Below are 17,548 nucleotides of genomic sequence, written 5' to 3'. Positions count from 1 at the left end.
TAACAGTTTGCCAGTTTCGATTGAGGTCAATCGAAAGTCTTGTTCCACAGTCTCACCGAAATCCCTTCAACAACTGTCAAAACTGACAGAAATTTGGAACTAGCTGATCTCTTAATAGGGTTGAGTAGCTTTTGCAAGTAAGGCCTTGGTAAGGGAGGAGACCAAGAACCCAGTCGTCCCTTTGACAGAGCTTCAGCCCTCAGCAGCCCAAAGACACAGTGGTAAAGACGGCTGTCTCAGTTACACTTAATCAGCTGCTTATGGCGGAGTAGGCCTCTCTTGGATAAAAATAGACAGTCTACTTTGTGCTGGAGCCAAACTGCACTGCTCTGCTAATACCCTCCCTACAGTGAAGCACAATGGCGGCATCAAGCTGTGAGGGGTAACAGAGATGTCCTTGAGAACTAGAACTATGTAGTGCATGAAAAATATTAGTAGGAAGAAACTGAGTGTGCAGCCTACACTAGAGTGTCTTCAAACCTTGTCTGGTCATGTAAACGTTTGGCCAAATCACTTTTGACCCTACAGTCACGATGTTGTAATCCGAGCACAAGAAATTTCACTTGATTTCTCTTTATAAGTTTCGTGTGAGCAGGTACAACAAAGACACACTGGTCAACATTTTTAAATTATTTCTTTATTTATATATATTTATTTATTCATCTCAGTTTGGTTGATATTCTTTTTAATCATTGTTGTTGCACTTTAGTATTTTTGTACTCAACAAAAAAGAAAAATAAAAACAACAAAAAAGTAGACAAAAAAGAACCAATAGAAAACAAAATGAACCTAAGAAACAGGAGTGGAGCAGAGAGCTGGCTTGCTGGGATGGAGAGAGAAGATGGAAGTCAATGATGGAAGAGTTAATATGGAAATTAAAATAAAACAAAAAAGAGGAAGGATCATTCTGATCAGGCAGATGTGTGCGATTCAGCTCAGTGCTGTGCTTTCCATTCCAGTGTGCTCCCCCTCGACCTTTACATACAGCTCTGGAACTGGACAACGCAAACAACAAGAGGAGCTTCTGGAGTTGCGTCTCTTGTCCAGCCAATGGGACGAGAGATGCATCCTCCATCCCCATTATTTCCCTTTTCCATACTCAATCCTTTCCCCTTCAGTTCTTGATTTTGGCTTGGTGTAAACAATGAGAAAAAAACAACAAAAATAACAGGAGGTCAGATCTGAAAGAGGAACGACTGAGATCTGGAGGAAACTCTCGCGTTAGATTGGAAGGTTGTCTGCTGTCCAATTAAAACACGGTTTGGAAGGAACAGCATGCACATCAGCTTCCCTGTTCACATCTGTGCGTACACTTTGTTTTAGAGATACAACTGCTAAGAAGGAACCGCGGGCCTGAATAAAAGCGAATGTCAGTAAACAGGAAGTGACATGCTGCAAATGGAAAGCACAAGCGCTGCATGACACCACCTACAGTTCTCGGGTGTATATAGCGTACAATATGGCGACCAGCGCAGCCAAGTCCTGTGGCGTCTCCCTTGTACAAGCACACAAGTGGAGCTCGATTGTTTTGCGCCGCAGTCCACTTGCTGGCCCAATATTGAGTACTGATTTATGAGAGGATAGATACAGAACAACAAACCAAATTTGAAAAACAAAGAGGAAGAAAAGGGAGGTGCAGTCCTCTGCTGTGGTCCCCAGTGTGCTGCAGGGCACACACCTTGGGAGACTTGCGTAAAGGTGGGCGTACCCTTCCCAGCTCAGCTCTGACCACACCTTTCCTTTTTTTTGGAGAATCCAAATAATTCATTCCTATGGTTACCTCCTTATACATTTTCCCTTTTACAGTTCGGAGGGATGTCCAGGTGTATCCAAACTGTTCATGCAGCCATCACCTCCACCCGGGGTTAGTGAAACAAAATCACAAATGAATCCAAAAGAGGGGAACGTGTGGGGGGTGAGCCGCAGCTGCAGTGTCCTCCTTGGTGGTAACATTGTTAGCCTGGGAGGAGGGGGCCAAGTCTGTAAGGCGCCGTCTGATCAGAAGCCGACATAGTAAAAGATGGCGGGGAGGATCACAGCAGACTGGTAGGTAGGGCAGCAAGAGGGAGAAATAGAAGTGGGTTTGTCCGTGACCTCACTTGTGATGTTTCTTTTTTGGATGATATGTCAGCTATTTTACAAGAAATTCCCTCATTTTTTGTCTTTTTTTGTAGTTTGTTTTGTTTTTCCTTTAAGAGCATCAAGTCAAGTAGCACCCGAACCAACCCAGACAAAAGCCCAAAAGCCTGACCCTGTAAAGCCTGCCACAACTACCCCGTTAACAGAAAACAGGCCCCCCAACATCAACGAGAATGACAGTCACAACAACATCGATTGAAATGATACTTTAAAAAGCAACACAAAATAATTACTCTCCTCTTATTCAAGTGTCTCGATATCATAATAACATTAAAACAAATAAGAACAATCGCTTTTTTTAACGACACAGGAAGAGCACCGTCTCTCTTCTCTCTGTCCTCTTTTGGCTAAAAATCTCAAGATTCATAAAACAAGAAGAAAACATTTTTCTCAAGACATCAAAAAAAAAATAAAAATACAAATGATAAACAATACCAATATACTTTTTAAAAAAAGAAGAAAAATAAAGCCTCCCCAACATCATCTAAAAACAAAAACAGAACAGAAACTAAAGTTTAGATACAGAAATTTGCAATAGCGTTCTATACATGGCATCACTGTACAAGGAAAGGAGCAAAATGTCTGGTAAAACTACCCACAATGCAATACACTGTCACTGACGTGGGGGGAGGAGGGGGGGGAGAACACAAAGTGGGGAAAGTTTAGAGGTTGGAGGGGATGGGGAGGGTGGATTGAAAACCGAGCTGACAGTATGGCAGAGAGCGAGGAACTGCGATGAAGGGTGGAAGCTGACGGAGGAAAGCTGGAACCGAAAGTGCTGAATTACTTAAGTCAAAGAACAAAGTTTGTATTCCTTGTAACACAGAACCGTTTCCTTTAATAATAATAATAATAATAATAATAATAATAATGATAACAATCATCATAGTAAAACTTCTTTTACAGAAAAACAGTAATAACAATAAGAGTAACAATATCGAACATAATGCCAACGTGGACATTAGCTGTAAAAATGAATTTTAAAATAAAATAAAATTAAAAAAATAAACAAAAGTAAAACAATAGAAGAAATGAATGCCAGAAAAATAAAAAGGACCAAAACAATTAGAGCTGGTTTGTCCTGTGCGATGTCACTGAGCTCCATCTTTGGATAGAGCGCTTTTGTTGCCCAGTTGGGAGCCTGACCCAAAACGCCCGCCGCCTGGCCGGGTGAGGGGGCGGCCACCGCTGAGGTTTCAGCCCGCTCCGGAATGATCTGCTGCAGGACAGCAGGAGGAGAGGAGAGAGGGGAGGAGCAGACTGAAATTCATAGATACCGGTCCCCTCGGCTCACCCCTCTCATTCATTCACACACACAAACACACACACGCAGTCGCACCTAATGTGAATACTTTGGGTTTGTGGCAGCAGTGTGGACGTTTCTTTGTGTCGCTGAACTCGACGTTCTTGCAAGTATTACTGTATCGATGCATCGGCCAGTGAGGCACATAATGAAGTATGCCGACAGAGAAAAGGGGAGGTTTGGGTCAGGCGGCTACAAGGTGGGTGTGGGGTGAGCTGGGCGGGCCAGATTTGTAGATGGGGGGAAGAGGGGAAAGGCGGGTGGGGTCGAGATGAAAAAGGGAAGAGCGGAGCCCCAGTATACCCACGGCGGGAGCTGCGAAGAGGAGACGACCTGCGGGAATGAATGCTGGATGTCTGTGCAGAAAATGCTGGCACTTTGACCTTTGAACCCCGAGGCTCCACCTGAGATCCTCACCTCTCTAATGTCTACACCCACCCACCACATACACCCACACCCTCTCTCGCGCAAACTGCCCTCCCAGGGGACAGATGGAGACAGACAGATGGACACAGAAGCGCCCCTGCTTGGGCAGACGACGATGGTTTGGCGTGATGCTGCACAACTCAAGTCAACACAACTCAGGATGGCTGATATGGACCGATGGACACAGGATACACCGCTTCCTGCAGGAAGACAGAGGGAAACAAGAAACAATGTCCTCAATCATTTTGCTGCTGATATACCAAAATCTACATCAGTTGTTATCAAGTATTTAAGATTAAAGAAGTGATGTTTGAGGCTACACACAGACTTTAAGGTTGACTTCACATTCACTGTGTGTACCTGTGCTAGACCCCAGCCTGCTCCATGCTGTACTGCAGGTCAGGGGGCTTGTAGCTAAGGAGCATGTCACTGGTGCAGGAGGAGGGATAGCAGGCTGCCGCATGGAGCTCCCCTTCAACGTCGCACACTGCACGGGAAACACACATCTTTAACTGATGAGGAAACACAGAATACTGTTTTTGGGGTAACTACAGGTCTCATACTGACCCGATTCTTCCCGCTGGTGTAGCTGCTGGCTTCCTGTCAGCGATGTCTGGCTGAGAATGTCCGACATGCGAGCGGAGCTTAGCGCCTTCCCAGCCAGCAAGCTCATCCCAGACATGGGGTCTGCCTGATCCTGGAACAGGAAGCGAACGACAGTTTAGAGGCAGGAAAAATGAATAGTGTTTAATAAACGGCTTCTAGCGGAAACAGTGAGTCAGAATTTGGATGTTGTGAGCATCCTTGCAGTGTGTTGATGCCCTCTTGGTTCATTTAGTCATACAAACAAACATACGCTTTCTTCGTTCTGCTAAGTGGCTTTTCTCCAGCACTGCACTGGCAGAGAAGGTGAGCTAAGATCCCATATCCTCCAAAAGTACAGCGAGCCAATATTAAAATGACATACAAATGTGATTGTTTCTGCCAGCCCTTTTCCATGACCCACCAAAACAACAGGATGGAATTTAACACTGAATTGTTTTTATTTTACCTAGTTGGAAGTTGATGTAAATGTAAAAAACAAAACAACAACAAAAAAAAACAAAAACAAAACCTACTAGAACCCACACTTAGTGATCAATGTAGTGTGTAAGCATAGCAGCAGTGTTTGACTCACATAAGCATCATCACAAGTCTGGATGGTGTGGTGGCGCTGCAGCTGTCCTCTGGATCTGTAAACCTCCCCCTGGGGGCCTCGCGAGTAGCCCACACCATTATGATCAGGCACTTCCATGGCCTGTCCTTGAGGCCTGCATTCCACATGCTCAGACTCTGAAAAGGAAATATTTTGTACAGGTTTACCTCGTGGCTTTAACATACAGGAAAAGAACATAAATTTAAAGGCAGGAAAAAAATATTCCAGTTAAGAGAGACACTGGATTCCAGATCTTTGGAGAAAGCATTGAAATTAGGGTAAGGTCTCACCTCTGTTACCTGTGCCAGTTCTTATGTAGCCACCATGCCTGTGTGTAGGGGAGGTGTAGGGTGGGGTGCCTCCTCGGGGAGGCCCCAGGAGCTCATGTCCTTCTCCTGTCTTGGCAAGAAGGCCTTCGTGTGGGTGATGGTAGCCAGCCGGTACCTCGTCCTCCTCCATGCTCTCTGAGTGAGGTAAGCTGGGGCACGGTGCCTGCTGCTGTTGCTGGACCTCCGGGGGTCTGATCTGAAGGAGGTGGTGGTAGTGTTGCCCTCCAGAGGCACCCTGAGGTGCCTGTGGTTCCAAGCTTTCTCCTGGGCCTAGCTGGCGGAGAAGCAGCATATCTCCATACTCTTGTGGCGCACCGCTGGGTGGTGTCGGGGGTGCCGGACATGGCCGGGGGCTCTGCCTTTTCAGCAGGGCAGCCAGGTCCTGTGGGGGCAGTCTGGGATCGGCATGGCCTGTTAAAGAGTGGCGGGGAGACAGGAGGCCCTGCAGGGTGGGAGTGACGTGCTGCTGAGGGGGGCGGTAGTCCAAAGGAGTTGGGGAGAGGAGAGCCTGCTGTAGTGTGGAAGGGGCTCCGTAGTTGTTGGTCCCCACCGCCCCGGTCTGGTAACCCTCCAGGCCAGGAACTTTAAGAGAGGCTCCCTGCAGGTAGGGGCTGTAGGACCCCACCACGCCTGAGGCGCCTCGGGAGACAGCGTCGCCAGAGTAGAGGTGGGGATTGAACTGGGCCTGGTCGTAGCCCGATGTGAAGCGGCCAAGGCTGCGGCTAAACAGGAGGGAACACACACAGTAATTACCTACCTGCTGTCTAACAACAATGTACTCCCAATCCTCTGTATACACAGCAAACACATCACCTAACGTCCACCAATCTGCTAAAGATCCACAGAGACAGCCTAGAACACACATCACACGCTGCTCCAGGTTCAAGTATTCACTGAGAGGTGTAACATATTTCCAAAGGACGCTTTTTAATAAAGATTACAACTTCAAGATTGTAACATGCTCACTCAGTGAAGGTAGTCCTGGCTACAAGGGGCAGTTATGGGACAATGAAGTCAGGGGTGGTGGTCACAGGTTTGACTGACCTCCTACTCGAGTTGATGCTCTGTTTACATGCAGAAACTCACCCAGATACACTGAGCTGGAGAGTTTGTTGTTGCTGTCCACTCAGCACAGACGATGAGGGATTTACAGTCATTTTAAACACATTTCAAACAAAGTTATAATTCTTACGTCTGCTCTTCTACGAACAAAGTCCAGAGCAACGAGTTTTCAAAATACAGTTGTAGAAAAATCATTTAATATGGAAGCAATGAAAACAAACAAAAACAAAAAAATGAGAAGCATACAGTGAGAAAAAACAAAACAAAAAAACAACGCGATGAATGTGAGAAAGGGAGAGTGGTGAGTTCATGCAATCTAACTAAAAGGCAGAAGAGGAGGACACAGAAACAGTCCATTGCTGGCGACCATCAGGGGAGAGGGGGAGGTTGTGGTGACATGATGCGAGTGTCACCTGTGCGACTCGGCGTTGTCTGCGCTGAGCTGCTTCCCGAGGACTCTGTGTCCGCCTGGCGTGGACAGAAAGTTGCTCTGCCTCTGTGCCCCACCTCCCAGCTCCACCTCCTGCACCTGAATGGTCACCTGTACAACAAAGGATGGTGTTTGTTAGTGACTGCAGCATCGCTTCACCACTAATTAAATACATTCTAGCTCCAGTGAAATCGTGACAGCAAAATTTGACTTAAAGTCAGATATTATGTTTGATTCAGTTATAGGAGGGATTTCAAACTCATTTTACATCGTGGGCCACGTTCAACCCACTTTGGTCAAACCAGTTGAAACAGAATTGCAATTTTAACAGCACGACTCAGTTTTTCTGTATAATAAACGTGTCAGATTACTGAAAAAGTTCTGGTAACTCATAGCTCAGACATTCCTGCAGTTATAAAACAGTGTTTCTGTCATTTAACAGTTTAACTGTTACCCAACTACTTTGGTATAGTATGAATGGCATTGGCGGTGCACTCCTCTACATTTTACAATGCCATCCAGTGGGCCGGACTGAAGTCTTTGCCGGGCCGATTATGGCCCCTGGACCTCATGTTTGAGACCTCTGAATTAGAGGAAATTCCTCAGAAGACACAAAAACACATTCGATTGGCTCTTTGCAGTCACCTGCTGTTGTTGAGGTACACCCTGTGCCAATGGGACAGTGGGGCGGGCAGATGCTGCTTGTGGATTGGTTGGCAGAGACACTCGAGGAAGGCCCGTGGGAGGCGGGCTGCCACTCTGGCCCTGGTACATGGCTGGAGCGCCATGTTGGTACTGCACTGATGATTGACCTGAAAGAGAACGAGAGAGAGAAGGGGAAAAATGATGAGAGCAAAATCATCAAAAATTTAATAAATTTTAAGCTGAGCAGAAATTTCCAAAAATAAAAAATACAACTAAATAGAATAAATAAATTCTCTTAAGACTATTCAGCTGGAAACTGCAAATGACACAACGAGAAAATAAAAACAGCTGTTAACCCATCACGCTAATCACATGTTATTTTGTTCTTGACGACTGAGGTGTTTACTCACCTGCTGTCCCTGAGGAAACATTTTCATTGAGTCAGCATAAGCTATATGCTTTCTACTGCATTATTCAGAACACACAAACGAACATGGCAATGCGATTGTACAGAGAACAAAAGCCAGAAACGAATAAAGAGCTTTGTTTTTAAATTAAATATTTGCTCTTTGCACTACCAGCAAATCCCAAACCGTATTTTAATTAACTTATAAAGTATGAATTGTGACTATAAAGGGCTTAACATTTGACCTCTGTAGCATCTAAAGTCTTCTTGTGTCCACTGAAGGCAGGCATAGATTTAATGTAATTAGGAAACTTTCTCTTACTGTTACATTAATACTGACGAACGAGTGTTTACAATCGGACATCATATTAAAATTGTACACTGTTCGTCCAGGTCGCGTCATGAGTTAAATGCATGGAACTGAGAATTGGAAATCAGTTTGTATTGTGCAGATATTCATACTTTGATTGCAATTACAAGTTTAAATTAACACACTATAACAGGGGCGGGCAACTCCAGGCTTCGAGGGCTGGTGTCCTGCAGGTTTTAGATATCTGCAGGTGTCAATGTCAATGCATCCATAGAAAAAGCCTGGGGGGGGGGGGGGGGGGGGGGGGGGGGTGTTGTTTTTCAAAGATGTGGAAGACCTGGATCTTTTAGTGAGTCAGAATCATTACTTGTTGAAGTCTGCGCACATTGGGATGCAAACTACCATGTGTTGAATCAGAAATGCAATATGCTGATCATTAGGTTTTTCTTTCTATGTTAAAATAGACGTTCTAATAAATATATAGCGAGCTGTGAATAAGCCGGTTAGTTTTATATTTACAGTTTAATCACTGCATTTCTGTACAGTCACATCACCTACTAAAGCATTTAAGCACTCCGGCGGTGGTATTACTAACCGTGCCCTTGCATTAGTCCTGCAGAGCCAGGCGGAGAACTCTGATTGGGCTGTCTGAAGAGGTGGTTGCTGGGCTGTGTTGGCGGAGGGCTAGAGGGCTGGATACGCAACCTGAGGGAGGACAGGACAGAGTAGGAGAGGAGAAGAGAGAGATACGACAGTGATGTAACACTTCAGTCGATAGCGCTGCACCACAGTATCAGGTTCATTGTTCACCGTTCAATAGCTGATGAGTAATGTGTGTGTGTGTGTGTGTGTGTGTGTGTGTGTGTGTGTGTGTGTATACCTCTGAAGCTGGTGGGTTAGGTGACTGGGCTGGCTTTCTCCATGGCCTAAAGACAGACCCTGCAAGTAAAGACAAATAACCAGATTATGGCTTCACGGGACAGACTACATAACATGACAAAGCATAACACGCATGTACACTTCTCATGCCTCCAAAAAAACACATTAAGTAAAATGAAGCTACAATGCACTGCAGCCAAGCCTAAGGTGATCCAAATCAATAAAGTTTCATCTCACATGTGTTTCTCCTTCAACAAGATAAGCAACTTTCGTTTCCAGGAGCATCAGTAATTGAGTGCAGTACGCCCAGGTCTCATTGCAGCAATAATCAAAACATAATTCTCCCTTTTCTGAGTAAATTAGTAGAATACAATAATAACACAGTGGTGGATGCTCATATTAAACATGAGCACAACAGGTCCACTTAAGAGTTTCATAACGTGGCCCAAGTTGATGTGAAGACACAGTGCTTCGTATCATTAGCTTCACATACCTGGATTTGCTGGTGGAGGATTTGTTGCTCTTGCTGGTACAGGATATGCTGCTGCTGGGTGTGCTCCAGGAGTTTCTCATCCTGCTGGACAGCATACATTTTCTGGAGCTGCTCACACTCCTATTGGAAACACAGACGTGCACTCAGGGTGTTTAATGCACATGCTAACAAGGCACAAAATTACAAGTATCCACACTCTACACACTCTCAGGTTTGAACAATTACCACAGCTGCTTTCATTACCGTCTTGCCAGTAACTAGAACAAAAATTAAAAAATCTAAACCATTCGACACTGTTTCACCTCAGATTTGTTTGCCACAGGTGTGCTCATATAATTAAGATCACCCTGTGTTTAATGATACCGATCACATTTAGCTAATAAGATAAATTGTGTTGCAAAAATACCACATTTTCCAAGTGCTTCTTAAGTACAACCTCCTGATAACACCAGCTTTTTCAGTTTCAGCTTGTATGACCAACGAAGAGAGACGTAATTTACTGTAATCTAGTTTTACGGGTGCTTTCCCAGGCATAGGTCATGTATGTGCCTCTATTCTAAGCAATATTAATCCTGAATGCTCAACATGAAGCGCCCAACGATTCTGATCATTATCTCTTTCCCCACCCACGCCTCCTGGTGGGTGAGGTAATCTCATCGTGGGATTGCTGAAAATGATGCGACATCTCAAGAAAAGTTGTGGTTTTGTCAGGTCAGAGATTCAGTTTGGTCTCATTTTAAGAAAAGCTGATGCAGTGGATCCAACATTGTTTTTCTTTTAAGAAAGGCCTTTAGTTGGCTAACAGGAATCCCCCGCACACTTTGTGTGGATTTGGCCATGTGATGCACATAAAAACAAAACGGCAGATGTTACAAGAAATTCAAGTTAAAAAAAATGTGTGTGTGTTTTTTTTTTTTAATGAATCTTGCTTGATTGTGATAGTCTATTGTTGTGCTACTCTCTGTGTGTGGGGGGAGGGGCCATCCAAAAACATGAAGCAAGAACAGACAGGTGATGTGAAGCAAATGTCAGACTTCAGGTTGATGATTACTGAAATTAAGTTAGCATAAGTGCAGTAACAGTCCTCCCAACAAGGAGTCACAACAGTGTTCAGATCCCATGGCTGACTGTGCCAAGACTGTCTGACTGAATGCATCGCATCAGAGTCCTCCACTGCTAACAAAGCACATATTTACAGTGTCAGGGATCTGTTTGTACTCGCCAATGATTCAAACTTGCATCAGAGTGACTGCGAACTATTTCCTGTTCAGCACTGTTGCTCTGAGAACCATGTTTTGCATACAATATATATATATATTTAAAATATCAACCCTAAGGGGAAAACAGTGATTTGTTTAGCCAAGCAAGAACAGTGATACGGTTTCACTGAAAATCCTCAATCTTTGAATGTGATTCGTTTCAAACTGGTTAAAAAGTAAAAGTAAGGCATATATTTTTAACTCCTGCACAAATATAAGGATGTAAACAAGTTAATGGCTCTAAAAATATATAAGTAAGGTGATGTACCTGCTTGAGTTGCTTAATGAGGCTGCTGTTCTCCAGGTGAGCCTTGAAGGCCTGAATGGTGGCAGCCCCGTCAGAGAACCGTCTGACAGGAGAGAAGCGCTCCATGGGCAGATGAAGGGTGTTACAGTCCTTATAGCTGGATCTGAAAAGGGGGCCATGGGGAGCAGACACAAACAAGTGTGTACACAAATACACACGTGCACGCACACACATGTACACGAGACGTAACACGACAGATACCATAGGTACACCATTGGACACACGCATTCAGCCATACAGACAGAGATAAGACACAGAAACAGACATGTGAGCACTTTAAACCTGCACAACATGGTCATATTCAGGTGTTGTCATGGAGGCGTAGTCCAGTGTGTAAAAAGCGTAAGGAGCCCGAACTTATGTGTCAAAGGAAACCTCGAAATTTCACCTTTCCTGTAAATCATGCCATGTACATTAGATGATCTTCATGCCAGGTTATTTAAGGTCAACACTGATGAGATATATACACCTACACCAATCAGCCACAGCATTAAAACCTCTGACAGGTGAAGGGAATTAAACATCTTACTAGGATGATTTTTTTTTATTTTTGCAGTGGGTTTTAATCTTATACATTCAAACCACCTAAACAGACCACACACATACCCAGTGTTACAATGGTACTCCCTAAGAAGGACAACGCACTTAAAAAAAATGTTCAAGGAGCACAAAGAATAGTCCAACATGCTGACCTGTTGTTTTCCCTGCAGAAGGAAGCCCTACCCTATTGGGAGGTGGGGGTTTAATGTTGCGGCTGATCGGTGCATGACAGCAAGTCCCCTCTTCAGCTGAACACTGATTATAGTTATTTTTCTGTACAGAGCTTAGACAATACAGATCATTTGATGGGACTGGATAAAGCAGCTGTGTCTGTCATCAAGAAATTCATATTCATAAAAAAGAAAGACAAAAATACCGCTGAACAGAACATGCTTTCTTTAAAATTCAACTTTTACCCATCTATAGCCCCATTTTAAACCCAAGGTTAGGCTGCCTTGGTAGTAAAGTACACTCAGTTTTGCTGAGCTGAGGGGGAGGATAATGACACCTATGAGGGACAACAGTTAAAATTGCCAGCATGACAACAGTAAAATATGGCTGCTATTGCAGAGAAAATGTACAAATGTAGTGATTTAGCTCTGAGATGTTGTTCATACCTCCAAAAAAAACTCCAAAAAACAAAAAAACATCTGGTAAAATCTCTGTCTTTCCCCAGGTTTGTGAAAATGAAAGAGTTCTACTAAATCCTGGTTTACTGGTGATGTGAAGATACAGCATTTGCGCCCTGTGTCAGAAACTCCATCTCTACCATCACTCTCCATTGGTGGGTATGGATCACATCCTTTGTGTTGTTTGTGATGTGTTTGCAAGTGATGAGAATGTGCGTGTGACAGTGTGTAAGAAAGAATTGGGCTTAACTTTCCATTCATTTAATGGGTCTCAGTGTTTGTGTGTGTCTGTGCATAGAGAGCTCGGAGTGGGTGTGTCCCCTCACCGGGTGTGTGTGTCGGGGACCCAGCCCACCCGCTGACGGGGGCCTTGGGGCCGCTGTGACTCTGCCGAGGGCTCGCCATGCGATGTGCTCATGAGCGTGTGCGTCGTGTGCCGCTTGGAGCGGTTCGCCAGGTACCTGGGCCGCAGGGAGGGGGGGGAGGACGGGGGTGAGGGTGGGAGACAGGAAGCAGCGCTGGTCAGCTCTCTGTCCTCATTGGCTAATGGAGATGGGGAGGGAAGGCCCACCCCTTCCCACTTCTGCCAATAGGTGCCATGATTAATATCATCTTAGCCAATCAAAAAACAGCAAACAAAATTACACCGGTCGATGGATGTTATAGCTTATGGGTGTCCCGCAACGCCCCAGCTTTCCAATTTTAGGATTGGACTGGTTGCCATTTAGTATTCATTGGTTTTGCAAGCTTCAGAGTTAGCAAAGCTGTGTGAGAAAGAGTGAAAAGGTCCAGAGGATAATTTGGCACTTACTGAAATGAGAGAGAGAAAGAAAAGCTCTTGGCCAAAGAGTATGAGCGATAGGAGGCACTGTGTCTGGTGGCAGATTCAGTTTAGGACTGTGGCAGAAGGCACTTGCGCAATGGAGAGAGAAAAGATGGGATAAGCACCGCAGCAGAGTGGCCACCTCCCGTTGGGGGGGAAAAAAGCAGAGCAGCCAGAGGCACTCACTCCCAGCAACCCAGGACACCAGCGAGGTCTACAGAAGGTGCTGTCTGAAGAGGATCGGCTGGGAAGAGCTCACCTAGATTCAACAGCTCCATAAAAGAACCCAGCGCCCGTCATTACCCCAGACTAATGTCAACGTTTTTCCACATTATTTTTAAAAACTAAGTCAAACATAAAATTGTCATTACATGACTATATTCATGTGGGTTTTTTACACTTTGTTTTATTCAGTTACCTGGTTATAAAACCTCCTCTATAAACTTTAGACTTCAATATCTTGGCCGACCCAGATCTCAGTACTTGTACTTGTCATCACAGGTTATGAGACTTCTACAGATTCTCATTTAGACAGCACCTCTGTACGGTATTCCCCTTCACCAAAAACCGTCACCGTGGGTTACCTCTGTACTGCCTCTTGATCTGGCTCTCCGTCTGAACCCTCCTCATCCACCGGAGCTACTGCAGGGATAGGATGCTAAGAGAAGCAAAGAGTTTACTGGTCAACGCCTGTTCAGCACATAGGAGGACGACATACAAGGTGGACTACATTCAGAAATCCAGATCCTCACCGGGCTGGTGACAAGTGGCGAGGGCCCTCGGGGCCTTTTCAAGAGCTGAGCGTGTAGCTGAATGTTGGCCCCGCCGTCGGAAGCTCTTCGACCCAGAGGTCCCATGCCGTTGAGCAGTTGGAGGGTAGGCGGCTGCAACAATGATTGCTCCTGGAGGATCAGCAGGCACAGGAAGTCAGATTAAGTGGGAAAATAAATAAAGTAAGCTGATGGCTACCAAGTGAAATCTGGTCTAACCCAGCTGACTGTACCTTGTATTCCAGCTGCTGTGTGGGCTGCAGGCTCTGTGTGGGCATAAGAGTGTGCATTTGACCCATAGTGGGGGCAAGAGGGATGAAAGGGGGCTGGGGCAGCGCACCACGAGGGAAACCAGGTGGCAGCTTCTGGAGATCTTCCTGCATCTCTGTCCTGTTAGGGAAACGGAGAAAATGACATAAAATGAGTCGATGATTGTTTAAGATGAGTGAGAAAGCAGCTAACATAATTACTTATGCTTTAATGCTCCTCAATCTTACTTAAATTTGCTTGAAATAACCCACATGTGCACACCCTAAAATATATTACCTCATCTATAAATAGCTGGCAGTCAACAAATCTGAATGCAATTGTGCTGCACTGTTTTAGACAAATACTTAATAATGTGAGTGAAAGCAGTGTCAGTTCATGCCTAACCTTTGGTCTGGTACCCCCACAGTGTGCCGCCTCATTGAAAGGTAGCGAGCCATGGCCTCAGGAGATGGCTCCTCCCCTTCATCGCTGTCCAGAGCCATGCTGCCGTCAGGCTGAACGATAGATAAACACACAGCCAGTGTTTGGTAATCAGAAGTGATCTTTGGTAGTGTGTGCTGCATGCTTGTGTGCATTTGTTACTTAATAAAGACAAAGTTCACATTTTAAATGCATTCCATGTTTATATAAACATGCATAAGTGTTTTCTATTAAAATAGAACACATTTTTACTGGATAGCACTGACTAACTGGAATCAAAACACAGTGGAAGAGATTAAAGAGACTCCCCTTATTTCTCATCATACTATATACACTGTTGCAGTTTATGAAGAAATTAGCTAGTTCTAGCTTGCTTTTCAAGCTTAACAACCCTAGCTGCTGCGCACCTACTCCATGGCTGATGCAACCACTTGACTCCACTGCTAACTCACCTCAACAATCTGGTTCTCTGGATTGATGAGTTGGACGTGGGGAACGGTTATGCTAACAGGATTACCTTGTGGGTCTGTCTGCTGGGACACACAAACACACAGACACACATACAGAGGTCATAAGGGTTGCGCTAATTTGATAACAATCTTCTTAGCCCAGTGATTGGCAGATATGGGTTAAAACCATTCAGCGGACAGACACCAGGACTACAGTAAGATATACTGATGGAAGAGGCGCTTTTATTACCTCTACAGCTCAAGCTGCCTCGCTTAAAATTTATTCCTAAAACCTGTTGATATAAAGACAATTTTGTATACATAGAATCCACAGAAAACTACACTGATCCTTTTAATTGTGTAGCAATAATGTCACTGATATCAGCAGACCCCGCATATCATGACAACACCAAGAGGTAATGAATCACCTGTACAGCATTTAGAGGATAGCTAATGGGGCGCAGTGTGGGTTGAGCAACACGCAGGGTCTTGTGTTTCTTGAGGCGGTCAGCCAGCAGACTGTAGATGGCACTGTAGTGATCATATGCATCTGTTTGTAGAGACTGAAGAAGAAAAGGCAATCCATTCATAAGCTGTGCTATTTATTTTGACAAATAAAAAAAAAAGGTAGAGATGAAACTTTTCGCCACCTGAAGTGTGCGCTCTCGGTCCAGGCCCATCTCACACATGGCCATGAGCACCTGCTCGTTGATGAGCTCCATCTCTCTCTCCGTCTTCACCTGCTCACACTCCGCTATCAACTGGAAGGGAGTGGAAAAACATGGCAATGCTTTACAGACTCAAATAATTGCTGCTATTAAACAACAATAATGATCAAAGCATTCACAATTTATTAGTGAGGCCAAAACTTAAGTTGATTTATGTCATTAGCTTCTGTAAAACAAGTCAAGATTTTATGAAGTGTGAATTATTTTATGTGTAATTACAGCTGAAAAGAGATGATAATTGCATTCTGATTACATCCGCACCCATAACACTACATATCCATTATAGTATGAATTTTTTAATGATCACTGTGGTTTGTGATCATGTTTTCATTACTCCTCCTCATATGCTCAGATACAGATACTGACATTAAGTCAAAAGATCAGTATATCTTAACCCAGTCGGTTTTTCCCCCTAAAATAACCAAGTAGCTTTGGTCCCTGAATGCAACCTAACCTAACTAACAGCAAGTGAAAGCAGAACAGACAGTGAAACCAAAACCAAAAGGTGAGTACTGGAATATGAACCACAGCCTTCAGGTTCACAGTCTTGTGATTTACAAACGTACAGGTGAGGACTAAATTTGTTTTTGTCTATATGTTTCCAAAGGCTTTCTTTAAAAAAAAATCAACAACAAAAACATCATAGTTTTCTTTTGAAATTATCAATTATTTCTATTTTTAGAAAATAACTGAGGTCTATATTATTAGCCACCCCTAAAACTGACCATTTTATTGAGCTAGAGCATAAACCACTGCCATGATGACATTTTGTAAAGTTAAAATGAGTGTTATTTTCCCATTTACACACAGTATAAAAACTTCAGTGACAGTTTGAGCTGTCAGTGAGAAAGTATCATGTCGAAAACAAAGGAAATCAGTTTAGACTTGAGAAAAAGAACCGATGATGCTCACAAAGCAGGAGATGGATATTCAAATGTATCACAGAGTTTCCAAGTGTCAAGAACTGGAGTGAGAAGTATCGACAGCCACACAGTACAGAACAAGCCTGGCAGAGGTAGGAAGCCAAAGAGACTCGTGAATAGCTTATCCAAGACTGGAATTGTAGTCTTAAACAAGAAAATCTCTAGAATCCTGAACATAATGAATGAACTGCGGGTTTGCAGATCAAGAAAAACTCGATTTCTGTTTAAGAGACACCTTGAAGTCAGACTGAAGTATGCTAAAGACAACACAGAGAAAGATTCCGCATCGGGCAGCACGGTGGCACGGTGGTTAGCATTGTTGCTGTACAGCAAGAACGTCCTGAGTTCAATTCCACCATCAGGCTGGGGTCTTTCTCCCCGTGTTTGCATGGATCCCCTCCGGGTACTCCGGAAGTGAATGGATGGATGGATACTGGAGATTGGTCCTTTGGTCAGATGACATGAAACTAGAGCTCTTATCCCATAGAGATGGGCGTTTACTCCCCCCATAGTGAAACACAATGGTGGGAGTATTATGCTGTGGGGATGCTCCAGTGGGTCTGTAATAGGGAATCTCATCAAGATGGAAGGAATCATAAAGAAAGAAGGATATGTGAAGATTCAGAAAGAAAACCTCATGTAGTCAGCAGCAAAACTGAGTCTGGGTCATCGCTTTGTCTTCCAACATGAGAACAATCCAAAACATAGCGCTGTGGTGAAGAACGTCCTCCAGAAGACCAAAGGGGATGCCTGCACAAAGCCACAACTTGAATCACACTGAAAATCTGAAGTGAAGTGGAGACCAAGGTCCAT

The 17,548-nt window shown here is 44.3% G+C and overlaps 1 protein-coding gene across 3 annotated transcripts in view; it reads right to left on the bottom strand.

The window, feature by feature from the left end:
- Positions 1-615: 615 nt before the first annotated feature.
- sik3 (SIK family kinase 3) overlaps positions 616-17,548 on the bottom strand; it is a 37,139-nt gene continuing 20,206 nt past the window's right edge. Inside the window, exons 8-26 of one of the 3 annotated variants that reach the window (XM_063494170.1) lie at positions 15,735-15,845; positions 15,513-15,647; positions 15,088-15,168; positions 14,600-14,709; positions 14,179-14,335; positions 13,928-14,077; positions 13,760-13,833; positions 12,679-12,813; positions 11,145-11,286; positions 9,618-9,737; positions 9,126-9,184; positions 8,841-8,950; positions 7,530-7,696; positions 6,868-6,995; positions 5,354-6,114; positions 5,046-5,200; positions 4,436-4,565; positions 4,229-4,355; positions 616-4,068 (exon numbers count right to left, since the gene is read on the bottom strand). In XM_063494170.1, coding sequence (XP_063350240.1) covers positions 4,234-4,355; positions 4,436-4,565; positions 5,046-5,200; positions 5,354-6,114; positions 6,868-6,995; positions 7,530-7,696; positions 8,841-8,950; positions 9,126-9,184; positions 9,618-9,737; positions 11,145-11,286; positions 12,679-12,813; positions 13,760-13,833; positions 13,928-14,077; positions 14,179-14,335; positions 14,600-14,709; positions 15,088-15,168; positions 15,513-15,647; positions 15,735-15,845 — 2,847 coding nt within the window. In that variant the 3' untranslated portion in view covers positions 616-4,068; positions 4,229-4,233. The remainder of the gene's footprint in view (positions 4,069-4,228; positions 4,356-4,435; positions 4,566-5,045; positions 5,201-5,353; positions 6,115-6,867; positions 6,996-7,529; positions 7,697-8,840; positions 8,951-9,125; positions 9,185-9,617; positions 9,738-11,144; positions 11,287-12,678; positions 12,814-13,759; positions 13,834-13,927; positions 14,078-14,178; positions 14,336-14,599; positions 14,710-15,087; positions 15,169-15,512; positions 15,648-15,734; positions 15,846-17,548) is intronic. The other 2 variants (XM_063494171.1, XM_063494172.1) reach the window with 2 other exon arrangements.

Source organism: Pelmatolapia mariae, linkage group LG14 (genome assembly GCF_036321145.2).
Source record: "Pelmatolapia mariae isolate MD_Pm_ZW linkage group LG14, Pm_UMD_F_2, whole genome shotgun sequence".
In the NCBI taxonomy this organism is placed as follows: domain Eukaryota; kingdom Metazoa; phylum Chordata; class Actinopteri; order Cichliformes; family Cichlidae; genus Pelmatolapia; species Pelmatolapia mariae.
The sequence above is the reverse complement of the archived record's forward strand: the minus strand, read 5'-3'. Positions and strand labels throughout refer to the sequence as shown.